The following is a 27,572-nucleotide window of genomic DNA, read 5'->3' as shown; positions in this document are numbered from 1 at the left end:
GCTCTTAATAAAATATTACACTATAGACTTCTCGGTAATCCGACATTGATTGCTCCAATCACGCAAATTCCACAAACATCGTAAAACGAGCCTCGACCGCTGACGAAATTTTGCGGCTTTCAAAATCGATAAAAGAGAACTGTGATCGTTTATATTCGCCTATCTATACTAATCAGATACCGCGACAGATACCTCTATAGACCATTCGATCGCATCGTCTTCGCCTTATCAGTCGACTCCCCAACAGATTGTTCGAAAATAACATGTTTACATTAACTCGCGAACGAGGAGTTGGCAAAAAACCAGCGTATCGTCATTGTCTACAACGTGAAGAGGAAAAAAGCTAAGGAATAGAAGACAGATGTTACGCACGTGTATAGACACTTGTCGTTAGAGACGAGACGTCTCGCGAGCATCGTCGGGTTCACGGTCTCCCGTCGTCCCAGACTTGTTAACGACGTTATCAGGTGTTACAGCCGTGTTGCCAGCCGTTATCGCGCGAAAGTGCAGCAATTAAACGAGCTGGCTAATATTCGTAAACAGATTATGGCCAGCTCAACGCGACGGTCTTGTGTACTCCGGCCTGTTCCGGTGGGATTATGCAAGAACGCTATTTGTGGCTGGCCTCAAGCGCGTGGAAAACGATTAGCGATCGATATTGTTTATCGAAACCGCGAAAAACAATCGGACGGTTTCAAAATCGACTTCCAATACTGCTAATATTTTTCTACAATTTTTGTTCGTTGACTGAAACTGTTATAAATTGAAATTTCTTGGAATTTTCTAATTCTCATACATAGGGAATGTCTTTTACTTTTAACATTGAGGCATTATAGATAGTAGAGTTCTATTTATTCGAACACAAGATATCTACTCTATTTTTTATCCTAAGTATTTCTCAATTTAAATATTTGCTACTTGAACTCGAGCAGTTATATTAATAACGATAACGTCTCAATAAATAAAGTTCCACGCTAATTAACAGCCACCTCCAAAGTCGCGACAAGGGAATACAGTTTAAGCAAACATTTCGAGGATAGCCATTCCGGAGATATCGTTTATTGTCGCTTGACCAATAAGAAGACTGTTCATTTTCGTCTTCTATTATTGATACTCTGGCAGTCAATAGAGCTTCAGATAATGCTCGGTCGTGTGCTCGCCGACATAAGCGATAATATGGTTGATGTTTTCGTGAAACAGAACGAGGGACTCGCGCGTTGGGATGACACGGATATCGGCTGCTTTATCAGCCGAGCGTATTGTTATTGCAAAATTCTGTCGCGCGTGGAATCACGACGACCGATCATACTTAGCAATATCAATGCTGCACCATGTTCGATCGATGAACGAGGGCTATTCAACTTTGAGACTATTCAATTCGTTCATTCTTATTTCGATATTTATCGTGCATCCAACTGCTATGAAGGTGTAAGAATAGACTTATCACTTTGGGAACTTTCGTGAATCGAGTCAAGTGTTTTATCGACTTATCTTAGAAGTTAAGACTAATTTTAGCAGTTCGAGGTAGCATAGCGTAAGAGCTAGAGTCAGTATGACTATTAATAAGGAACTGTGGGAAGGCTTTTCTTTCAATACTGTTGTATTCGTTTGCTATAAACTCGTCAATATCTCTCCTCCTTCTAAGTCTATACATTCGAGTTCCACAAAGCCACGGAAATCTAGAAAATACCGATAACTCTACCTCTCACCTCCTCCACACTTATCAGCGTTGGCTATGAACGAAAAGAGAATATCTAATCTACCTAACAATACATATTTCATACATATTTGCCTTCACGTTTTTGCGACCACGTCCCTAAGAAGTCACGTGTCTATGCATCATTGAACGCGTTTCCTCACGTGTTTTCTGAACTTAGCTCGCCAACGCATCGGTAAAAACGTTTCCCAGCCAAACCACACCGTCCTTCGACTATTCGATGCCTTCCCCAGGCCATTGTATCCATTTTCCCTTCTAACCTTTCGTCTAAATTACGGTGGCTGTTGTCGAGCGAGTCCAACAGCTGTACCGCACGCGTGGTTCAGGCCCCGAATATGGAACGCGTACACACGCTTTGCGTCAGGGCATTGTTGCAAAGAGGAACGTCCAGCAAACCGGCTGGTATCGGCTCGGTGAAACGGCACGCGCCTCTGTGTGCGTGCCTCGCCACAGAAAATCTTTGTACCGCAGCTGCTTGCCGCGCGATGATAATGCCTCGCGATTGAGAGTGCTCGTCGCTTGAAACCGAATCGATTTGGGCGACAAACAGTGTGTACCTAGCTCGTATCTCGCCCCGCTTAGACAACCGCTGCAAACAGTGGAGAAGAATCCATGGCTTCGGCGAGTGATGGTCGCGTGGACATCGGTCCTATTGACATCGAAATTTAGGCGATCATGTATGTAATCGGTGCAGTTGTTCAAACGCTTTGGGGACACTGCTTCTTCTGGGTAAACAGAGACATGCTCGCGTGGCGTGAGGATGCTGTGCTCTGATTGGATAGATGAGGTTTAGAATAGGGGAAGTGGCTCGAAATTTTGGTAGGAGAAAGGTTTCTTTGAGAAGCAATGGTTATTTGTGTGTATGTTTCGTTATATGAGTATACTTAATGATATCGTATTCTTGGAAGAAAGTTGCTATAAGTAGGAAAAGTAAAATTTTTGAGAAAAGTAGGTAGAAGATTTCTAGTTGTAAAATAGAGGTGCTCCAAACTAAGTAGACACTTAGGACATCAGATCATGAACTCCAAGGCTGAGAAACTGGGTTTCCAAATTAAGAAAAAAGGTTCTTCGACTTAGAAAGTTGCTGCTACTTGAATACAGTGAAAAGGATCTTAAAAAATGATTTCTTTTCTATTAATTTTGAATAAAAAAGAGTTTTTGGAGGCGCCGGGTATCGATCCCGGTACCTCTCGCATGCTAAGCGAGCGCTCTACCATCTGAGCTACGCCCCCAGATAAAAGAGACTGGAATTCCGCGAAACTTCCGCAGTAGACTGCCGATAACACGTTCCAATTTCTTAATATCAATTTTTCGCTAGCATATTCGACGTCATTAATTGACATATCGTCGATTATGAACTGGTTCCATCCGACTGGTCGCAAGAATCGAACTATTGTCCTTCGCAAAGTTTATCATCGATCTCTCTCTCTCTTTGTGTTAGTCACTGTTGAATCATCGCCTATGTGTGTCAGATCGTTGCACTTAACGATTTGCTAAGCCATGCTCTTGCAATCGTGTGGATCACGATAATCATTGCGTACCGAAAATTATACGTAACAGTATTAACTCTACTCCCCCAAATAAAATTTTTGTAAAGCAGAATATTCTTAGAATATTTCCATTCTTAGACCAGCAGCTTAGAAGGTCTTTAAAAAATTCTGATAGCTTTGGAAAAGAAGTATTTTATAAATTGCTCCGATTGTTACGCCTCTATTTGCACCGGAAGAGAAGGATTCACAATTTCCAAAGACAATCGTATCACTAAATTGTAGACACGTATCAGCTGATACCATTTGACTCATCAATTTATTTCAAGCCTTGCAATAGCTCCGTAATCCCATTCCCCACGTCATCAAAACTTAGGGTTCATTCTTTCCGCATCCCTACCCCCCATCGACTTCTAGCTTCTCGCTGATAACATCGTCTCCATGATTTCGAAATCACCTGCGATGTGTCATTAGCGAAAGAATAAAGATGAGCCATTGGATGCCACGTGCAAGGAGCTGTATTGCGCGTGCTTTAGAAGCTCCTGTCGAGGGCAGATAACGAGAGGAAAAAAAGTTAAGAAGTTAGCGAACCTGAGTCACGGCTGGAACAAAGGTACACATTCGATCGGTCGAAATGTCTGTAGTGTTGGTGCAACAAGTGTTGTACGCCTTTGAATTGCTTGTAAATCGCGTCACGTGTGGACACGGGGCTTCCGCTCCAATCCTTTGTGCCAGTACGTGCCATTCCTTCTTGGGCTCTGGTCCTATCGATTGTCTTTCAGGCTCAAAAATTAGCCTATTTGTATTTTCGAAATAGATATCTATGAATAGGGTTCTAAAATTACTGCTTTCTTATTATAGACTCATTGACGAGTTTATATTAGAGACGTTTCTGAGAACAACTTGTACCCAATCTTCACTTAATCAGGACTCTGCTCTAAACACAGAAGAGCTGATAATGACAGAATTCTACACCCCTTGCTAGTAGTTTCTCAGAACATCATCAGCTTCAATCCTCACCAAAATCCAAACCTTGCAAACACTACTTAGACAGCAATCCCCTAAGTGCTTGCCAGCCCAAATTAGGCCAAACGACTCAGAAGGATCAGTAGCCAGTTACACAGTCCAGATCCACCAACTAGAGGCCCATTATCTTTCCCCTGTCTCAAATCGCTGGATAAAAGGGAGGAAGCATCAGACCCTGTACGTTCGCGATTTCACGACGCTGAGAAATGGTCTACACGAGTTCTTGGTTCGTGAAACATCATTGTGTTAGTGACAAAGCGACATGGAGCGCGTGGCATCGAGCGGAACACGTTCTTCCCCTCGATTTACTCGCCCCCGCGTTATATCTCGTTTCTGTGATATTGTTCTTTCCTCTGTGATCACGTGCCTTCGGTAGAGATGGGATTGAGTTCGATATGACTTGGAATTTAAATTAATTTTATTATCCAATTAATATACTACGTACTCAGAATAGACTTGCAATAATAATTACAAAAAAATGCCAGTATGTACCTGGGTTAGCTCTTTTCTTAACAAAAGAGACTAATTTTATCGTGCCAACTTTTATGATTTCCTAGAGAATAGAAGCAGAAATTTGGGAACTCCCTGAGGTTCTAGATTCCACGTAGACCTGATCTGAACAGCGTTGACAGAAACCTCGAATCGAGCAGGTCAGAGTTCGAACCTGCTTGCGAGGAGCTTGAACCCATCTCTAGTTTTCGGCACGTGCGCGTCTATCATCTGTGCTGACAGGCTTCGAGCCCCGCGACTAGCGAATTCGTGACCCCCTTGCTCGTCGTCTAATCGTGCCCCGTTATCGTACGTCGTTTGCATCGCTGGTGAATCATCCCCAGTGACTTGAGTCGAGCTTGCACGTCGACCTTCGCGATCGCATAATTTTCGACTGGCTAAAAATAGTCATCGACGATATCGTCGCGGGGATTGCGGGTGGCGTTACGAAAGCTCTGACAGCGGCTGATAAGAGGGGTGGAGGGACGAGGGGAGGATCTTAAGAGACTGCTGTTTCCCAATTGGAGCACCTGGTCTGTGTTCACAGACGATTCGTTCCTTGTTAAGGCGGCACAGTGGCTAGCACGGAGTTTTTTCATCGTCGAGCAACACGCGAGTGCAGCGTGCGCGCGTGTGACTCATCGGCGCGAAAGGATCCCAGTTCTTTTTGCACTGTTGACCTTCATCAGCTGATTTAATATTGCCTCGCGAGTAGACGTGATGAAAGGGTATTCTATGTTGTCTCTTGCCTGCTTAGGAGCAATCCAATTAGAGTAGAAGCTTGATTAAGGGACTTAACATTGGATTACAAATTCAGGGACTCTGTCAGTGGGTCATTTTTTCATCTTCTGTATACCTACTGTTATTAATAAGTTTAGAGGTGTAGGGTCCATATCTGGAACATAGATCCAAAGTGTATTAAGTCACAAACACACTTTGGCCCTAGGCTCCAGGGATATAGGTCAAGCAATTTGAAGACAATAACCAATCTTCGTGATAGCATATCCTCTGTAGCATGGCATACAGAAAATCCTACCTTAAGATTTCATCATCCACAGAAACGAGTATTCCTAACCAAACCGCAGTTGCCACTGCCCAGGCAACCAGATCCAGTGCTGCTTCCTAATGACTCCGTGGTTGACCGTAGTGCATCAGCTAGAAAACAGTTCTCTCCGTTATAACGGCACAATGCGTGCGCTTGAGATCCCGTCTCCTGTATCTCAAGCGAAACGCGCCCGCTGCACGCCCCGAAGACGGAGGATGACAGTCCGGATCAGCGGGTTGGGAGGGAGGAAAAAGGTGGAAAAGCGGAGAAAGCAAGAACAAAACGAGCTCTGCGTGAGCGTACCGCCTGGTCACAGAGGGGTCGACACATAAGAGGGGAAGGGGGTTGTCGAGGAAGGAGGCTGAAGAGAGAGGGACAGGGAGCTCAAGTGTACCGAGAAAGACGAATGGGTGTTGGGGGAGGGTGTAGAGGGGGAGAAAAAGGTACGGGGATATCGCGAGGCGCGGAACGAGTAAGAGAAAGCCGCCTAGAGGACTAGGGGGGAGGGAGGAGGTGAAGCTGGGGAAGGGAGCTGGAAAAAGAGAGGAAAACGGCGGTGGAGGGAGGAGGCTGTTCGCGGGGACAAGAGGGATGCAGGGGGTTGACCAAGGGAAGGCAGAGGAGAGAGGGGACTCCAAGCGACGGGGCCTATAATATCGTATGGCAGTGCCGTAACGAGAGGCGCTTTCCCGAGCGTTGACCTCTTCGCGCTTCCAATACTAACCTCGCCCAAATGGCCCGCTCTCGGGAATACGAAATAATAGAAACTACGAGGCTCGCGCGACCGCCGACCAGAGCTACAGGAGCCTGATCCTTCGTGGAAGGGCGACCAAAAGCGACTTCCAAAAGGATTGACGAACCTGACCTCCACTGTACAGTGGAGTACAGTCGAGTTCCCTCGATGCACAGTAGTATTACACTTAATTACACCTAGTGGAGGACCTATCAGGAATATTTAAGTGATCATAGTCAACGATTTCGCAGTCTTCGAATTCATCCACAGTGTCTTGCCAGTTTTTTCAAATTTTCTTCTGTACACCAGTGTAAGCAAAATTCGTTCCAAATGGTTTGGAGGTGACGATAGAGCTACGAGTCTATAACGGAAGAATACTGTATTGGGTCGAGGTTCACGTTTCCTGGAAGGGGCGCAAGTCAGCTGTTTCGAGTCCTTTAAATCGCCTTCTACTTCTGAGAACTCAGGTGAGCGGTTCCACTGTAGTGTTACCGGGAAATCGTAACGTGGAATCGATAAGATCGTCGAGACAATGCGAGCATTGTTATATACGTTTCCCGAGCGAATTTCCCTCGGAACGTGAGGCCTCAAACTTGAGTATCGATCGAGGTGATTTCCCGAGTAATCGGAAGTATCGGATTAGACAATTCTTTAGAAACATTTCTAGGACATCTAACTACTTTTCCATTGAATTGACACTTCCAGAATAGAGTCAGAACATAAATCTGCATGAGTCATATTTTCTCGAACTTCGAGTTTCCTTATAAAACGCCTCTACAAGATATAACCCATAATTTTGTCACAAGGAAATGAAGCAACTTTCTCCTTCAGAAAGAAGGATTCAATGACTTCTAAAACCTCTGATAGCAAATCAGAGCTCCAAATGCCAATATCTCCAAGATAAAAATATGTATGCACATTCCTCAAGCTTTATCGGCATTCGATATCTCTTTGTTAATTCTGATCCACGCACTTGGCGAAGATCAGAAGCATCTAGAAGGGTCGTGGCAGAAATTCGGGAAGCACGTTTCTCGCTCCTTGACAATGGTTCGTGTTTTGCGGAAATGAAAGGGGGAGAGCCCTTCCTCGCTTCCTTCCAAGTCTTTATTTCGCGTTGTCCTTGGAAGACAAAGGGAACCTTAAAGGCCCTGAATGGCTCTTCATCATCTCTCCCCTCGTTACAAAGAGGCCGGGTCTCATTGATCCGAACAGTTGCCGGCCGGAATGCTCGCCACGATGAACATTCGCGAATCGCGGCATTCTTGTGCACACCCATCGTGATAACGTCCTCTCCCCTCCTTGAAGAAGCCTTTTCATTAACGCTGATAAACACTCCCTCCTCGATTATGCAAGGAGAGATTGTTTGTTGTCGAGCTGACGTCGACGACGGAACAGTGAGATGAAAAATTGAATAAACTCGAACACCGCTAAGTATGACAATAACAGTTTGGAGTTAGACTTTAAGGCTTGCTATAGAGGTACAATAAGGTATTTCTACACCCAGGTTTTATGTAACAGTTCGAAGAAGTTGATGCATCATGCTGTGAAAATAATTTGTTGCATTTTGTGGTGTATTCTAGAATATGCAAGAGGGCTGGGCTGTAACTCTGTTCTAAGTGAAGGTAGAAACATTTATAGAGAAAAATTCTTCATTTTTGGAGAAGCATTATCATTCTAATACAAAATTTTCTTCACAAGTGCACCGATGCACTTGCAAAGTGCAATCGTACGTCTTACAAATAGAGCTCCACGATCTTTCTCTCCCAGAAATTGATTTCTCATGCATTAATAATCGTAATTTGATGGCTTATTCAATCTTTTAATTGCTCCATTGTTGTCCATTTCCCGCAAAAGCAGGAAACACAGTAAACCGGCTGATTCGTCGACTTTTACCCGTAAGCCACATAATGCATCACAGATTGCATCGGAGCCGATAATCAGATGGGATCGATATTTTTAGCACGGTTCGTACTCCTGTTGCTAAGGCATCAGCTGATCAAGCCGGCCGCTTGCGTGCGCCACCCTCGTGCCTATACCTTGCCACTCTCGCCCCTCTTCCTCAAGAGCTTCCTCGTTCTCCTCGTCACCTCTTCAGCAATTGCATCACGCTATCTCCACCCTGTACGAAACACTGCGGTAAAAAATGAAACATCTCGAGGCGATTTTCGAATTTTCTGGACAGTTTCGTCAGAATTTCTTAGGAACGATACCAGGAAGTCCCTCGCTGTTGCTACGACCCTGTCGACCAATGGCAGCCCCGAGAAGCCGGCGAATTCCCCCTCCAGCTGTTCGCCTCCCACCCAGCCGGCACGACCAGATGATCGCTGCTCAGCTTGGCCGTCGAGGCATCAGTTATCGTCAGTTAGCAACCGGCTCTCTTTCCGTACACATCGTTCTGCCTAGGAACTCTCCCTGCACGTAATGTCCAGTGTAACCTGATTCTTGTGCTCTTCCTAGTTTTGGAGTGTCGGTGCTGTGAACGATATTATCTCTAATATCCGTACTCTCCGTTTCATTTTCTCGCCTCTGCTCTTTATCTGTCTATCGCGAGGGGCCTTATAAACGAGAGCGTACGAAAAGCTGAGCCTCAGTTGCGGTCTACAGAATGGTCACTCGCGGTGTCAGGGTACAAGCAATATTTCTGTGATATTTATTATGACTGGTAATTTGACGCCGGTGCACGAGTGTGACAATTCACGGACGTACTATACCAAAGGAAGGCCCACCGTCAGGACTCGCCGGTGAACGAATTTTCTGAATCGCCGTTTCGAGAGAGTAACCCTCCTTCGAATATATACTCCTTTTTTCTACGAGACGAGTACAACAGACAGTTTTTATATTAAGCCATATACACTACCGAAGTCTTTCGTGTTATATCTTTGTATATATTTATACGTATAGTGTATTTATTAAAATCGTCCAAAATTCCTGTGGCTAACGTGACCGAGTCTTACCCGACGGCGGATACGATCGCGAATTGTGGTGGTGCCGCCAACATGGGTCAGATTGGAAATGACGTGAGTGTTTCAGCTCATTTATTTATTATTTTTTTCTTTTTTTTTAACGTTCTGCTCAGCTGTGATCCCTTTGATCACTTGTGGGACGAACGTGCGCCGGTCGCCTCGCGCTTTTTTTCTCGCCTGGTAACAGCCTCGTTGGGGGAGGATCGACCGGCTTTTCGGCTTCCTCCTTCTCGTCGTTTCTCGCGATTACACTCGTTACGTGTGCCTCTGTGGTCGCGTACGTTTCCTTGTGGCACGCATGCGACCGGTGCATTCGGAAAGTCACCGAGACCTTACGACTCAGAGTAGAAATAGAGTACGAGGCGAGTCTCGAGTCGAAAGGTGTTGTGCGACCTCGACCGTTCGTCTCAAATCGATGGGAGATCGTTTTTAATTTGTTAAATCTAAGAATAGTAAGGAGAGGGTTCCTTGAACCCTCGACTCGAAATTGTTACCGAGTTTGAGCCTTTGAGCTGTTTCCTTTTTGTAATAAATTTGGCAGATGTGATTTATTATCGCACGTGCAGTGCTACTTTGATACAGATTGAAAAATAAAAGTCGTGGCTCAAGAAAAATGGGTTTCGACTATTTTAACTCCCTTCTCTGAATGAGTCTTTCATCTTCCAGGGACAGAAATCTTTTTTTTTTTTTTGTTTTTCATAGCATTTTGTATTTCAAGCAGTTTTCCAATCGCTATCGCGCATTCAAAATACCCGCAACTGAATTAATTCCGAGTTTGTAACGCGTCTATGCACGCATTTAATATTCAGTCTCATGCTGTTTGTACCGCTACGATATCTGTCCTCTCTTCGTCATTCTAACATTATAGTACTGTGGATAAAGATAGCCGTACATCGTAAAAACTGGCTTCTGTTTAATATTCTATCGCGAGAAGTTGGCTTAAGGAGTTAATTCCACAGATTCGATACCAAGTCGCGATGCACTCGTGGGAGATCCTCTGGAGAGCTTCTCTCCTCGCGTTATCTCGTAGAGCCAGCGATATATCGATGTTCGAGATCTACTTGTTTCTAGAACGTAAAGCTACTCATGAATTAGGAATTTAAGTATTGTACATATTCTTGCTTGTACAGTTTTCTTAAGTTTTGGTATTAAAATTGTACTAAATAATGGATAAAAATATATTATGCATAAATTAAGTAGTTATGAATTATGGAATAACTCTTATATTAGAGAGACTAAAAAAAATTACTTTTAGTATTGTAGAATTATGTTTAGTTTAATTAAGTTTATATCGAGTACTATAACAACAGTCACCCCTACGATTCTGGCAAATCCTTCACAGCTATTTCAGAAACTCTGTTTCATAAGCTTCACTAGTCGAAAACAGTTTCCTCGGTTAGCAGATAAAGCCAGGGCTCGGGGATGACTCGTAGGAGTACCTATTGTTGCATCAGATTCATCCCTCCCTTGACTGCCATTGCCCTGCGACGCTGGGCCAATTTTATTGACGAGTTTCGTCATCCTGCGTTCACCCAAGACCGCCAGTAAGGTCTACAGCCTGAAGTCACTTTCCCAGCTTGCCGAGGAAACACGATTTCTAGGCTTCTTTTTTGTAATTGTCGAGGTGGCCCAGATCAACAAACAACAGATATAGGTACATAAATTTCGCCTTTGCTCGGCCAGAAACGCTCTCATTATCAATTCGAGCGCGAAAGGTCGCTTTTTTGCTGCTAATCTCGAGTAATTTCAATTATAAATTCGCGCAGTAATTTGTAATTACATGCACGTTGTCACCAATTCCTTTTACAAGTATTACAAGTATGGGCGTTTCATAAATCTTGCAATTTTCTTATCTCTATATGAAGGAACTACGACTTACGATTAGTAGTTACCTATTCAAGTAGAATTCTGATTAATTAATAAAGTTACACTTTGTAGCCCACTAAGACTCATTAATGGAATATTTGGAATAGAATGGAATGGACAGGTTGACGTAAATGGAGTTCTGTTGTAATTGGCCATTTTTAGTGGCAGTTAGTCTCGAAAACGGGGCGTTCACTTCGTCAGGAATTTTGGCTCGTCGCTCTGGCAATTTCATCCTCGTGGTTGTCAACAAACACGGGTATTTTCGCGATCGCTAAATCAAAGCCCAATTGACCGCGGAAGCTCGAGCACCGACTTCCTCGCCAATTTCATCTCTAAATCACAAGACATAATCGTCTTACCTCGCTTGCTCGAATAAACATTCTCGATATGTATATTTTTCTGCGATACGATCTGCAGAAATGGTACACCATCTGCTGTCGTTGGAACCTCTCGTTCATTTTGCCTCTCGAGAAGCAACAGCGAACGTCATCGTCTTCTTATCGTAGCTACCTGTGCAAACTTCATCCTAAGTGAGCCTGCTTGAGAGACATAGTTCCTGGTAATAATAAAAATACTCATAAATTAATGAATGCATAAATAGTTGGTAAGTACTGTGACTCGCGATTGCCTATTTACATTGACAATTTTTTGACGAAGTCCAAGCTCCAAGTCATTCGGTCGTAGGAGTAAGACAGAAGCTCCTCTCGTATCTTGAAACCGAAACCGCCGGAAGAAAAGCAGAACAGACAGGATATTTGAGTAAACCATTCTGGGGCTTTCCTTGCGGTGACCAATGGATATTTAACCAGTCACGTTGTCCACCTCGTGCGCGACGATTCGCACCGTGCATCAAGCTCGTCCAGTTTCATTCATGACTTGAATGTCTCCTTGTAGCTTCTACCGGAAGTCCTGTGGAATCTCGAGTAGGGATCGTCGAACTCGAGGGTAGATTCGAAGGCGAGAATAAAATAGAAATGTCAATGACTACTATTCTGCGTCCATAGTAGTTATTACGAGACAAGTTTCGCGGTGCGTGTCGGCCGCCTCGATCGCAATTTTGCATTTCTAATGTTTTTCTCCGTCGCCTCGTTACGCAATTGGCCGCAGCCAATCGGGAGTTCTCTGAGGAATCGAGCGCCGCTGTTTACACATATTCATTTCATGGCGCTTCGAAGCGGCACGCTGCTCTGAAAAGGCTGTGTAAAAATTACTCTACTTAAACACTTTTTATTGAGAGATATACTAAAACAAAATCCTCAAGGATTTAGAAGCATAGTGGTATCAAGAGTTAAGAACAGTGTAACCCCAAAATCAACCATTTTCAGATAATCTCAGAATTACATACATCTAGCCCCAAAATAAGTGAACTTAACATCTCAGGGGTCCATATATGTAAACTGCACAGAGCTACAAATTGGCTTCAAATATCTCAAAACCTAGTTTCAAGATATGCACTGTACTCCAACTCACGACTCAGTCACAAATGCTCATTTTGTTTCTCTGCATTGCGAATCGAAGGTGGCATTAAACAGAGGAGAAATATCTGTATTATTTGTATTATTTTCATCCACGAACTCTGACCATTTCTCTCTATCATCTTCTCTTCCCGTTCCCTTGTTCGCCGTTGCCCATTGGCAGCCTGACGAGTGTACGTGTTCCCTTCCATCTGGGCATGGTGGCTCGTTGAGACACTCTCACGTCGAATCTCTTTCCCTTTTCCCCGGGCCGTTCAGCTCCCCCGAGATCGTAAAATTGTTTTTCAAGCGCAGAACCGGTTCCGGAGATCTGGGTTCTGGTTCTCTCGGTGTTGTTGCGCGCGGTCATAGGCCGCCTTCGCTCCTCGAAGACCTCGGGGGAACGGGTCCAGGCCCGTACGAGGCCACAGGTTTCCTTTGCTTTCTTTTGTGTCATCAGTTACACGACACACGAAACCTCTTCCCTCAATGAACTGGCCCCGGGCCAGGCCTTTTTGTTCTTCGTTCCATTGGGTCTTGGTTGATGCTCGACGACGGATGGGGGAGACGGGTGACAGTCAACCCTCTTGCCTGGACGGAAATGACGCGATGTTTATCTGCCGAGCCTCCATCTTACATGTATGTGATTTTTTGGTTTTTAAGAGGGTACGTGTTTTGAGAGACCTGACAAGGGGATGGAGAAGGGAGAAAAGGCAGGAGGGGGTGGAGAGGCAGGATAGGTGTATCTTATTTCTGAGGGATAGGTTTTGATATAGGCTCGTGAGTTATGAGTGGAGGAGGATAATGGGTTCTCTATTTCTGAGGTCACTTTATAACTCGATTTTTATTGTCTTTATCTGAAAGTGAGTTTGAAAGAGCATGGAACGATGACTCCGAGGAATAGTGAAGATAGTAATAACGAGTTTACAAGGTGAAAACGCTACGTTTGTTAGGTGGATATTTCTGGATTTCTTTTCAAGAATATTAATACTTATCGTCTGCGATAAGAAATCTTTATTTTTGAGTTATTGAACACTCCTCTGTCTGAAAATAAGTATCTCAAAAATAAGTTAAGAGTGGGACTCGTTGACGATCTTCAACTTCTAATATTTTATTTTTTCTCGGAATAGGATGTAGGGATATAAAAATCTGGATACACAATATTTAACTATACTTAACTATCAACTGTTTTGAAAGCAGTATGGAAAATAGGCAAGGCTGCATTATGCGCTCTCATAATAGATGAAATAAAAATAGATGAAACATACTTGCAGCAAAGTTATATGCTCTCATAATAGATAGAATCAAAATAGACGAACATCATTCAACTGAGAATGCGTCCACGCGTAGTCAACATTAAATTAACTTGTTGTGCCAATGCAACAAATTTGCATAGAATATGGCGATTCAACTTTTCTGCACACTTGGCAAAGTTTCAGATAGACTTGTCCCACAATAATATTACAACCTCCGAAAGAAGAACCCCCTAAAGGTTACCAATTATCAACCCCCTTTTTCTGAAGAAATATTCTCCTCATACTTCTTGATAAAATAATAGAAGCTGCTTTTTTCAAACTGAAAAAAATATGAATTGAATCAGACCTCGGCGATCAATCAACAATTGCATCACTGCAAAACCCTCTTAGACATCCTCAGAGCTCAGCCGTTTGCCCGCGGCGATCACTCTCGCTTATCACTCCGTCGAATCGTCGACAAATACTCAAATTTTAACACGACGGTAAACATGTTTGTCAGTCTTGCTCACGGGTAAACACCGATTTCGCGGGTTTATCACCGATACCGTTCCACTCGATCTCTTAATCCCTTCGAGGAATTAAAATGTAACACGGTCTCCCGTGCTGATACGTCGGCCAGTGACTAAGCCAGTCCAGTAAGAAGGATATTTAACGATTGTTTTTCTTGGCTCGTGAGATTAACGGATGTTCGCGGGGTTGAGAAGACATCTGGACCCCAGAGCGTATTTAGTCCTCTTTTTCTAAACAAAAAAGAGACATTTTACGTGTTCTTCTTCATCAAAATTTTTTGATACCTATTTTTGGAGATATTAGAGAGGTGTATAATACCATGACCAGTTTTATGATATTAAGTCACTTTAAAGAAGATACAAGGTTGGCGCCAGACAGTATTAAGTACATGAAGACCTGTTGAGATTAAGTCACTGAAATATTAAGTCCATCGCCAGAGGCAGACCATATCAAATCGAATCTATTTTTTTTAAATGGAATAGAAAAATAAACTACTACATTTTTATTTGCATTTAAGAAATTATTTACATATATCTGTAGTGGTTCCAAAGTTACAAGATTTTCACATCTTTAATTTGCTCTTTTTTAAAGTTTGAGAAGTATGACATAATACACTTTGAGGTCCCAGATGTTCAACAATGAATCTCTCAACGCTACGAAAAATATTTGCCATGGTTGGACGTTGCTGTTGACTCTGAGGATTTTCTGCGACGATACCGGAACCAGCTCTTCGTGACACACTCGTAATCGCACTTTTGTCGCGATGCCTCGTTAAATTTCGCAGATTTCTCGCAACCTCGAAAGCTGAAAACGCGTCCCGCTTTTTTCGACGTCTTTATCCCCTCGACCTGAACCGTACTTCACTGAGCCCGTTATACGACGTCGACTCAGCGGCGTCTGGAATCTATCATGGGCCCTTCACGAGGCATAATTCTCGCGCTGGTCCCTCGTCCCTGTCTTCTATCACGGTTAGAAAGTCATTGTTGGCGACTACTCGCTGACCAGGTTTTTTTCCACGCTGAGGGGTTCTGTGGAGGAACATTTATAATGCTCTTCCTGATCGAAGCAATTGAGGGGCTTATATCGGAAATCTTGTCAATTTTTTTTTCTGAGGGAGTAAAAAGATACTCCAATATTTTTGACACATTCACAGTTCACCAAAAATGACGATATTGTTTTGAAAAAAAAATTATAAAGAGAATATGATACCAAGGTTTACAGATTTTTCAGAAATTCAGCTATTTGAAGAAAATATTGTCAGAAGTTATTATTAAAGCTGCCCTGACCTACATATCGATCATGGAACTGTGAATTTTTTAACTATTGTATTTAGTAGATTAGAATTCTGTCTTGAGTCTGAATATTTGAATATTTAATGATTAATTACATTGAAGGAATATACTGCAATTCTTGAATATCATTCGTTTCCATTCTCCATATCTCACGAAGTTCCCTATTTTTGTCCACTCTCACCTCTGATAGGGTCAAACGAGTTATCAACGTTTAAAGTGGCCTCGGCATGATGCCCCTTATTCTCATTGTAGTCGAGTAGCGAGATTGTGGCCTCTATGAGTCTTCATTAGAATCATCGGCGAAATAGATTTACGGCTCTGAATCGTAACTCCGAGGCTTTTTATCTCTACAAAGATCGAGTACACTAGAAAAGGCTCCCAAGCTTATAAAAATAAGTTTAAGTAATATACGATCTCTTGTATAGCGGTTCGGCTTAATCAAATTCGACGCTCATTCGTCGTGCACGTTTTGGAGCCTCGATTTCACCGTTATCAGCTTCGACGAGGCTCCAATCTATCATACGCTAGGATACTCGTGTGATTCGAGCTCTGATAACTTCTCAAATTACATGGTCGAAAGTTGCCTCGCGAAAAGGGCTCCAATGAAATCGTTCCACAAGTTTCGCCACGAGGAACACGTGTCTCATCTCATTTCTAGATCCTCACGCTAATCCTCTTATACAGACATTTAAAAACAAATCCCATGGACTCTATAATGGTCCTTATTCCGCCATATAAAATAGAAATTAAATAGAAACGATTTCTCTAGCAAGGAAACTTGGATACTCCAAAAATTCTGAGATTTTTCTTCTTGATTCTTCAAACTGAAGAACACCCTTTAAATATTAATACCTGTTTCCTTACTTTTTATGAATCTTTTCACGAGTTAAAATAAAAATTTGGAACAGTTTCATTCGTCGTCAGTTCCTCAACGATTTCTCTTTCCTTCTGTCCCACGCTCTCTTTCTCTCTGTCCTCGAATTGGGCAGTAGGACAACTACAAGAAGCACAGTGATGGGACACAGACAAGAGCATACAAGCTTCAGTATGATAAGAACAACAGCGTGGAGCAGAGACACGTTTGATATCACGTGGAGTGCCGACAATCGATACCATGACGTCAGGGCCAAGTAGACCAATGAGGACACGCCATGGCTTAGCGGTGCAACAGTCTCTCGTGCTCTGATAAGAAAGGAGCATCGAACTCGCGAGGTTCCTTTGTTCTTGGCGTTTTTCTGCTCCCTTTTTTCTCGGCCTCGCTCGTCATGTTCATATTTCCCGCGGTTTACTTAACTCTAGTTTCGTTCTTGCTTCAAATTTTTCGCTCCATTCTACGTTTCACCATTGACAAAAGATGCCTGGCAATCGGCCACGACCGACTCGAGCCTGGAAGTACATTATCGGATTTTATCCGACGACCTTGGGCGCTCGTTCGCCTTGATAACGTATCGATACGTCGGTCGAGCGAGACTGCCTGCTCGCGTGACTTGAAACGAGCTGTCTTTTCCTTCCTGCTGATTTTTTTTGTTACATCGAGATACTAGTTTATCGAATTTTGGAGAGCTTTTTGGGTTTTAGTTTCACTTCTAAAACTTACATCTATGAAATATTATTCTTTTTTGAAGAAAGATGTACCTATGTCTCTGAAATAATTAGGCGACATTGAACGTGTTCAAAGCAGTGTCCTTGCTATTCCCAATTTTCTCTGTGCAAAGTGGACACTCATTTGCGATCTCATGAGAGCCAAGAGCATCAAACGAGAGCAGGATGGCCGCGTCCTTGGCGTCCTATCGAAAACAAGATAAGCGGTATACTCGACTTTTTCCACGGCCTTGTGCTCCAGTCTCGCCTCACAATGGTCTGCTCCACTGTGTTCAAGCGCCGCGGGTGTGCGTATCGATTCGAACTCCCTGGCGAAGAATCATTTAAAATTCTCTCGGCCAGACGAGCGTCGTTAAATCATTGCGTCACATACAGTCGTCCAAGATCCTTCTTTCGTCATTTTTAAAGGAGAAACGACCCGTCGTTTCCTCGAAAACAACCAGCACAGCCAGTTTTAATACGTGTTTGCGAATTCGAGGCGCCTCTCCCACACGCGTCGCCGATCAGGCCAGTGACACTCGAACCACGTGGTAGATAGGTCGGTTTAGGCCAGGCAAACAAACATTAGGGCGCAGCTTGCCTCGACACTTGGCTGGAATGAAGACGAGGCTTGTTTGGACAGATACAAAAGCTTCTCTGGACTCTTTTAGAACAGTTTTCACGTGCTCGCAAGTTCGTACATGTGGAGGTCTTCGACCCGAAGTCCTCGGAGAACTTGCCAGCGATGAGGCGAGCCACGCTTAATGGGAGTTTAATCTTGCGAAGTCTATGAAAGTAACAAGTGTTTCTCACACGTCATTTTTTGCGGAGATTTGTTGATATCTTAGGGTGTTTAGTCTGTGGAACTGATGTGCTTCTTTGTGTGAAAGACTTCTCGTATTCCTAGGCTCAAAGCCTCTAAGTCGACTAAGTGGACCACTTCAGATATCTGTGGAACCATTGAAAGAAAATAGGCCATACGGTTAAGAAGATTTAAGATTTCTTGGTAGCTGACATTAATTGAAAAATAGGAGGATTCGTGAGAGCAATAATCTGGTAGGTTATATTGATCCACCCAGTATATTCCAGGAATCTACGTTCCCAGTCTCCATTTCCAAAGTCCCTACGCTCGTAATGTTCGAGGTCCCCAAGCCCTTAATCCCATGGAGCCCAAAGTACTGGGTCCAGTTGTTGTCGCGTACGAAACGGTCGTCGTCCACTTAATCGTTGATCTTAATTAAGTCATATCTCTCCGTAAATGATCGCGATTAACGCTGAGCGTGGGTGTCGCGCCGCGATATTATTCTATCGTCCCCTTCCGCTCCTTACAGCGCTCTGCTTATCGTCTATTTAGTCACGTAGTGGCCGTAAAACGCACGGACTCTTTGACGCTACCCTAATTCCCATTTACGCCCTGCGCTTGATAATCGACCTATTTGCGACGGAACTATCATTTCCCGTTTTTAAGGTTCATTGTTCTCTTGGAGCCACGTGGGAACAGCTATTCTGTGACACATTCGAGATTATTTCAGAACATTCAAAGACTGTTTGAGATTTGTTATAATATTGTTGCCTTTCTTGAACATTTGGTAATAATGAAAACAAAAATTGTCTTGTAGATTTTAGTTGAAATATAAGTAAACTCGGTTTCTTTAAAAATATGACTGTTACGTAATTGTTTTTCTATATTTAAATAATTCTCATAACAAGAATCTCGCTTTTTCTAATTAACACCTCCACACCTTTCGCTCTCGTGTTGCCTAGGCGATTTATCTCGAGTCTCCCACAGAAAGACGCTCTTTCCATCGTTTATTGACAGAAGACCGACCATGCGTGTTTCTCGTTTTATTAAGCCTCAGTTGAAGGCGTGCGTCCATCCTTAAGAACTCAGCTGCTGGAGTGATAGCATGCAACCTCTGCGTGCGTGGGAGTGATATACACGGAATAATATGGCACAAGGTTCGCTGTAATCGCGCTCTCGGGTATATTACCTCGTCTCTGTCGTTGTTTGTCGCTTAGACTACTTTCCACCTATTTTTCTTCTGTCTGCAACTCTTTTATCGTGGCGTCTAGTATCGCAAGTCGAGTCGCCTCCAGACTTCTTTAATGCGATTATTCTGTCGACTCTCTTGTCGACAAGGTGACACCAAAATAAGCGGTCACTTTTCAGTCATTTTTCAGATCACAACTATTTCTTTTCGAGATATAAGTGATGTAGATGTTTCAGAATTTCTGGCAAATTGCATGGTTTTTGAGTGTTTCCAAATTGTAGAATACTTTATGAAAATGAGACCACCTGTTCTGGCGTCACCTTGTTATACATTACAGTGCTCACTGAAAATCATAGATCCCTCGATTCCATTTAGGTTTCAAGACTTGTTCGAAGAGCGAACAGATGTTTCCTATCTCCTGAAATTTCGCAATGGACCGTAAATTCGTCGCTTGAAAGCTTGAAATTGTCTGAGGGAGGACTCTGTGTCTCGGGACAGCCACTTTGGCTCGATTAACGCGTTAACAGCATGTTTACGCGTTTCTTGATGGGTCACGTCGATTCGTCGTAAGTTTTCTACAAGGTCCTCCCATCGTCCGAACATTTCAAGGCCTTCGATAAAACAGAGAAAACCTCGCCTCTGATCGTCACCCAATGCATTCGCATAAGAATATCTTTGGCTCTAAGTCACGCTTAAAAAAAACTCAGTTCATGATAAAGAATGGGAACTTTAAACATGGTGTCCACACTCGGCTCGGATCTGGGTCGACTTTTTTGTTTGCCTTCGCTCCTCCGACACGGGAATGCCTTAAATCTTGCACGTTTCTGTCCACGCTGACTGTGTAAGCCTCCTCGAGCTCGATCTGCGCAACATCTGTTCCTAATGACGCAATTTTTTCCGATTCCTCGAGAATGAATCGCCTTTGAGAGTCCCCGGAAACGTGCGCGTTCGTTTTCCGTGTTTAGCTTACCCTTTGTGACTCACAGGAGCGTTCACTGCGTCTGTTCAAACCGTGAGCGTATTTTTAGGTCCCTCGTACAGTGGTACATACTCTGTGCTGTAGAATAACCACCTTGGAAATTGAAAACCCTCGTAGTTAAACAATAGAGCTCCTTTAGGAACTTAGAAATTGAAAAAGTTGGTACTAAAAAAATAGAGCTTTTTAGGATCCCAAAAAACTTAATATAAAAAGGATAATTCTGTGAAATAGGAATTGTCTCTAAAAGTACACTGTCTCTTTAAAACAGGTATACTCATCCATAGTTCTGACCCACAGATAGGTCAGAGTAGTTCAGAAAATAGTTCCTCATGATACTTTCAGCAAATTCATCAGTGATCCACGAGTTTATATCATGGAAACCCTGTAGCCACCCCTCTCGAAAGGCACCCCTCTGTTATCGAGCGGAACAGGGTTGAATAATGCAAGCGGCGCGTTAAAACGATCCAGAGTCTCCAGCACGATGTTTCCCATAACGAAATCTGTATATTCGGAGCACCGTCAACTACCGCGCACACAAAGCTCGCATAAAACGCTCATCCATGGAGCTAATGGCTCCTTTGTTTCGCCCTCCACCCTGTGGCATCGCGCGAATCGCTGATAAACTAACCAACGAGCCTACTCCACACGGCTGCCGTGCTTTTAGCGCTCTTAATAACCTCCTTGGATCACTGAGCCGCGATACGATCGTAATTCAATTTTCGAGCGTTGACTCCGACATAATGAACGAGACGAGGGGTGGGGGCGACTTTATCGGTCGCGTTTTATCGGACGAAATGAAAAAAACAATACTTGCCCCTGTCCCCTCTGGCCCCCTCTCGTTGCGAAAACGCGAGCGTCCGAGCGATAAAGCCGCGAGACGTAATGCTGGCGCGAGTTACATAGTTTGAGAAGCTCGTTTCCGAAACTGTGCCACCAGCGGCGTAAAGGGGATCACTGGTTGCGGGAAACGTGACGACTGGGCAATCGTGAGCAAATATTGGGTCATATGTCGCGATAAACGTCGGTGTAAGTGCCTACTCGAGAATAATGTGGAGCATTTTTAGCTTTAGTCTCTGCTAGGGGAGCTCTTAACTTGAGTATCGAATTTAGGGACCGTTTGCGTGTAATTGGAGACTGTATTATTTATTTTACTTCACTGTGTGTACAGATCTCCCTCGCCATAAATTTATTCCTGCACGTGAAATGTGTTTATAGTTCAATTTTCTGGGACCCTTAGCTTGACAGAATTAATTGCTCATTTTGCAGCCCTGTGAAGGGTGCTCCAGGAAAATAGGAAATTTTTGAAAGTAGAAGAAAAGTAGAATTTGTAATCATATTCAGGCTATCAATACAATTTTCAAAATTTTGTGTCTGTGTCTGTCCATGAATTTCAGTATCTACTTAAGTACGCTAACAGTGATAAGAGTTTCTGTAGTCGAAATTTTTCTGAAATCTCAATCTCCAAGTTCATTTTCTCTGAAAGGTCGACACGAATTGGTCACAGAAGAGACGAGCATCGCCTTATGCAGCGTCTGAGAGATCGAGCGATGGCTCCACGTCGCAAGAGTCGTTCATAATCCTGGCATTACATTGTTAACACGTGCGCGTGCTAAACTAAATTTTCATGCAAACGCCCACGCAGCCAAAGCCCCTGCGCTATTCTGGTCGTCTAATCTTGCTTGTCCTGCACGCGAACGAGTTTCTTTTGGCGGTTGTGTACCGTCATTCGAGGGATCAGTTCGGTCCCTGTCGTCGATTTCCCCCCGCGAAGAGGTGGGCACAGTGCATTTATAATTAGAAGCTTACATATACGAGAGAAATATTTATAATCTGTTTCGACATAGGAGTGCTACTTTGTGCGTAATTTATATACCAGCAAATTGCAACGTGTCTCTACGTGTTGTTTCTGCGATTTTATTTGTAGCCTGAGGTGCGACGCGACTGTGATCGTAGTTTCAAGAGACTTGATTGATGGGTGTTGTTGGAACTTGTTAAATAGTCTTGTAAAAATGACTCTGTGTTGGTCAAAACATCCATTTATTCTGAAAGTTAATTTATAGTTTACGTATAACGAGGGGATATAGTATTAGATAGCGAGTGGTATAGTGTTTCAGTATAGACTCACTAATCATTGATGACTCTACTTAGGAACATGTGTTGGAGATCAACTAGTGTAGTGACAACCCACCTTCATTTTATCACAAATATAAGTGGCAATTAGCATTAATGTCCATAGTTACGAGAGACAATTTCCACGAGCTCTACAATGATTTCCTTGGCCACCAAATGATGCATAGATGTGTGGCAATAAGTAGTCATTAACGAGAGGTTGCATTTAGGTTTCCGATAAGAACCCCCACTTGCCGTTAGTTACCTTCGAGTTATGGTATCTCGAAAAAGAGGTCGGAAACGGCTTCGTCCCGAGTAGAAGGCATTAAGCGATAGAGGCGTTATCAGAAAATTTTAGAAAGTCGACCAGCGACTTCCCGAAGCCTAATGACGTCTGGGATTTCTCGAGAATTCGCTGCTGAAACGAGCAGTCTCTGTTTCCAACGTGCAATTAGGCTGGCTTCGAGATATCTCCTTCATCTTCAGACGATTCCTCATTTTTCACCTCGAAATCATTCAGCTACCGTGCACGTGGAAGTCGAAAGGCTCGCTGATACGACCGAGAATCGAGATTTACAAGAAAGGAGATTTACAAGAGGGAATCGCTTAAATTAGACAACCGAGACTGAACACACTGCGAACAGCCAGAGATTCTTTATTTAAGCTCCACCAGACGAACATAGAACTCACAAACTCTCACGGGAGCGTACACAAACGCGGCAGGAAAAATTAGAAACTTGTTCCCTCGGAGCCTGTTAGCCCCATTATTAGCATCTCATCTGGCAAGCGACTACTGTCAACACCTACAATCCTACTCAAAGGTATTGGGACATCTCGGTCGATCCTCACTGAACTTTCGTTTTCCAAGCTGTAATTATTAGTATTTTTTATTCGTGCACTGGAGGGTGAAATCACCCTTCTTTACAAATTCCAATGCACTGTAGCTGCATTAAGCAATTTAATTACTTAAATTCTCAAAATTATTTAGAAGGGTTAGTACATCACTCTGTCCTATTTTCTACGGTCCTCCAAGCTTCCTACTATCCATCGATCCCTTCTAATTCAATCTCGAGCCACGAGGAGTAGAGAATTCTGGCAAACTTTATTTCGTGTTCGAGAAGAGGAAGAAGATCTCTTGGGAAGTTCGTTTATTTGAGTAGCCGTTCGAAAACGATGCCTCCCTAGGGGAGGATTCTTCTATGGATACAGGATCCCGCGCGATTCGAAGGGAGAAGCATCGGGAGAGGAAAGGGTGCTGGAGGGAACGATGGGACATGAGACCAGGCTCGCCACGAAGTCTCGGAGAGCGCGTGGGCTTTTTGCCAGGGGCTTCTGCCAAAAGAAAAAAAGAGTTCTCGGAAGGAGGGTCTCCCGCGTGCTGGCCGCAGTTTTCGAGGGCTTCACTGGGACGATCCGCGGCCGGGATCTTGCCAAATCCCGCGTACAGGTTAATTGAGTAATGCTTTTGTGGTTGATGACGCGAACGGCTATTCTTGAGGCGCGAGCAGCTGATCGCTGCTGCCAGAGGCCATCGATTCTTAGCGTTCGGTTATTGATGATCCCACTACTTGTTCATCTAAGTGATAAAAGCTAAGGCACAGCATCACTGTTACCTTTATGATTAAAATACATATCTACTTATTAAAATTCAGCTATCTACTCGTTATCGTTTCATCGATCTTTCGATACTTGTGATTCAGCAGTGGAACTATGGCAGCGTCTGACTTAAAATTCTGTTTATTATGGAACTTGAAGGCATTAGTGGTAGTTGTTCTCAAAGCTGGAGTCGAAGTTCCATAAGAGTTTCGTGTGATTTTATACTTCAAAGAGTGGAATGTCGATGACTAGAAGCATCAGCTATACTTATCACCTTGGTACATTGTGTAAACGCTTAGAGGGTCCTAGAGAAATCTTTTCAAGTTTCGTAGACTCTTCTGGTACCCTCTCATTGTAATATTATTGTGTTCATGGTTCTCTACTTCCTTGTGAAGATCAGCAACCCGTTTTTCAAAGAGGCCCTCGAGGCACAGTAGTAGAGTCTACGTTTGCTCCGCCGTTTTGATGCGCACAGTAGAACCTGTCCACTTCTGGTCAGCCACGCGAGTTCCGCGCGAGTGGAACAGTAACTGTGTTTCGTAATCGAACTAACTTCTCGAGAGATCTATGTACAGTTAGTAGCAGAGTATTATAATATAATTCTAAAAAGTAAAGAGAAATTTTATGAAGAAATCTTCTTACAGACAAGATTAACATCTATCGAGGTGTAAGTAGGGTTTCAGAGGGGTCACTCTCTTTGGAGTTTTCGATCGCTTCTTGACTCAGGTCCACCCACGCTTACGACAAGTAGTCTATCCACCACTCACTGATGGATCGACGTGAATTGATATTCGCGTGGCGAAAGCTGCCAGCAGCCGTGTGTTTCCCAGTGAAATGCCTTTCTCGTTTAATTCGTACTCGCAGGTCGTCGACCCGCTGCAAGGTCGGTAACTGTGTTTCGCATTAATATTGTACTCGTGCTGCGGTGCTCGCCATCGCGACGATAGCACGCAATGAAAAACTAACTTGCCAGGGATTATGGTTTCTTGAAGAGGAAGTGACTTTGATATTCGAGAAGTCATTTGGGATAGGAGAAATTTCATTGATATTGTGAGAGCTTAATTAGTTGACTCTAGAAAACTCGAGGTGAATCAAAAGGTATCCACTATGAAATAACTTCAAATATTCAAATATTCAAATTTTCAAATATTCAAATATTCAAATACTCAAATATTCAAATTTTCAAATTTTCAAATATTTAAATTTTCTAAATTCTCCAAATTATTCAATTTTCTAATTTTTGATCAACCTTCCTCTAAAATTAAATTAAATGACAGCAATCGAATTCGTTCTCAGCGTCAGCAATTCATTTGTCTGTAGTATCATTATCCCCATCTATCGCAGATCAGGGCCTAGAAATACTCTCCCCCGCTAAACTCTCCCCCTTTTACGAGTCCAATTACCATTCGTTAATATCACGGAGAAAAAAAGCTCCGTAAACACCAGCTGTGCTCCCCCTCTCAGTGTCGTGAAAGAAAAGAGAGCAAGCGTCGAAAGGGCGTCCACGGCTACACGATACGCGAGCTTCTAAGTTTAGATGTTGCGCGTTTGCGTTTCGACTGTGATACGACGTCAGTGTCTATCGCTATCAGAGGTTCTTTCCATCGCGAGCTATCGTATACGGTAGGCAACGAGTGTTCCATGGTTTGACGAGGGCTGGTTATCAACCTCGGAAAACAGCCGATTTCGAGGATCGTCCCCGCAGCGATGACCCAGTTCCTTGATCCTTTTGTCGCGGGACAAACGCGATTGTGTCATTAATGCGATTAAGCGATCACTGTTTACCGGTTGTTACGTTGGTGTCGTCGCTTCGAACTGCTGACGCTCGTGTCGCGTTCGTGAGTTGGGATTTAATGTACGCTCGCTGTTCAACGGCTACTTAATTTGCTGATCTCCTCAGAGGAGGTTTCTGAACGCTTTTCAGTCAGGGTTGCTCGTAATCTTTGTCAATTGATTTAATTGTAATTGCAGTGTGATTTCAGTTGAGAAGGTTGAAATGTAATTGCTGGTTTATCATGAATTACTTTTTGTTATTATTAATTAATATAATTGGAATGGAAGTGCATACTAATTGTAGGCACGTTGTGAGATAATTATTATACTCTTAAATTGGAATTATGAGTAGAAAAATTATGTGAAAGAAATGAACGCATCTGGGCTCAGGGAATAAAAAATGTGTGTAACGTTTTTTGAAGACCACGAATGCTTGTACTTGTAATTACTTAATCACTGGAGTAATTAATGACTAGTAATGGTTCTGCGACTACATTTAACAGTTGCAATTTCATTTAAAATAGGTAACAATTTGGGATTACAAGAGGTAATTTGTAATTAAATTAAATTGCGCTCGACTCTATTTTTAGTTAATTATTTTATCCTTTGACTGAAAATCAGTAAAATAAAATACATATAATGATACTTATTATGCCTCTGGGGGTTGCTAATTGTTCGACAGTCACTGCAAATTTCAAAAGTTCCATTGACATCATGATTCAAGTTACATACACAGTTCCAATTACAAATAAAATTATTCGTTAAAGAATTTTTTCTCCAACTTACGGCGATTTTCTTCCTTTAATTTCCATTGGAAATTCTCATTAATATTACTTGTAATTGTATACACTAATATTATTCACGACCGTGTAAATAACAGCCACTTATGTATGAGTCAAAGCATTAAACACTGCCCCACAATCAGGAAAAACACACTTAAAGAGGAAACATAGAGCCGACGAATAAAACCTTTGAGTTTTTATTAAAAATCTATCGCTCTATATTTCGTAGCAGAAAACAAATTAGTGAATATTCTCCCTCCACAATTTTCCAAAATATTTACCCACTTAGACACATCATCTAACTAGCAATTTTTCTCTTTTCAGACTCATATTCTGTTGATGGATGCGTTCCTCCAGAACAACAGGCTCGATCATGTCTCCAGGGTGATGGCCTCGCATCCCACCTACTTGGAACACTTCCTCCGCACCCAACACTTCATCCTAAGGGGCGACGGGCCGCTTCCATACGATTACAGGCATCTGATCGCCATTATGGTGAGTGCTTCTCTTTTTCTTATCTAACTCACCGTAATAGTCGCCTGTTTTTTATGTGAAACAGCGACAGGACATACCATAAACGAATGTCTACTTAGAAGCGAGTCTAGATCCGTAATCTGTAATCTACACTGTTCTCTCGACGTATTACTCTCTGGCGAGTCTATAGCGAGCAGTAAAACAGGGGAAACTCTAAATTCCTAAAGGTCTAGAGTAGAGATGTGAAGAACCCAAGATCCCTTCACTTCCACAAAGTTTTACTGTATCATCGACAAGGTGCTATAAATTCTCAACATTGCTCGAGTCGTCGTCGTGTCAACACCTTAGCTCGGCGTATATAATTATTATTTTTGCGCTGTCGCTGGTCGTACGCGATACGGTGCAGATAGAGGGAGTCTAAGGCGTTGAAGGAACACCGAGGACGGGAG

The 27,572-nt window shown here is 43.1% G+C and overlaps 1 protein-coding gene and 1 non-coding gene across 6 annotated transcripts in view; one reads left to right on the top strand and one right to left on the bottom strand.

The window, feature by feature from the left end:
• Sesn (Sestrin) overlaps window positions 1-27,572 on the top strand; it is a 117,202-nt gene that overhangs the window by 84,186 nt on the left and 5,444 nt on the right. For 4 of the 5 annotated variants that reach the window (XM_076383273.1, XM_076383274.1, XM_076383278.1 and 1 more), the window contains one exon: window positions 26,974-27,144. In XM_076383273.1, coding sequence (XP_076239388.1) covers window positions 26,974-27,144 — 171 coding nt within the window. Of the gene's footprint in view, window positions 1-8,875; window positions 9,515-26,973; window positions 27,145-27,572 lie in introns of those variants that run through there. The other variant, XM_076383275.1, reaches the window with a different exon arrangement.
• On the bottom strand, window positions 2,877-2,949 carry Trnaa-agc (transfer RNA alanine (anticodon AGC)). The gene has a single exon. It is a non-coding gene; the product is annotated as a tRNA-Ala (tRNA).

This window comes from Calliopsis andreniformis, chromosome 8, assembly GCF_051401765.1.
Source record: "Calliopsis andreniformis isolate RMS-2024a chromosome 8, iyCalAndr_principal, whole genome shotgun sequence".
Taxonomy (NCBI): Eukaryota; Metazoa; Arthropoda; class Insecta; order Hymenoptera; family Andrenidae; genus Calliopsis; species Calliopsis andreniformis.
Note: the sequence above shows the minus strand (reverse complement) of the source record. Positions and strands in the feature narration are given on the sequence as shown.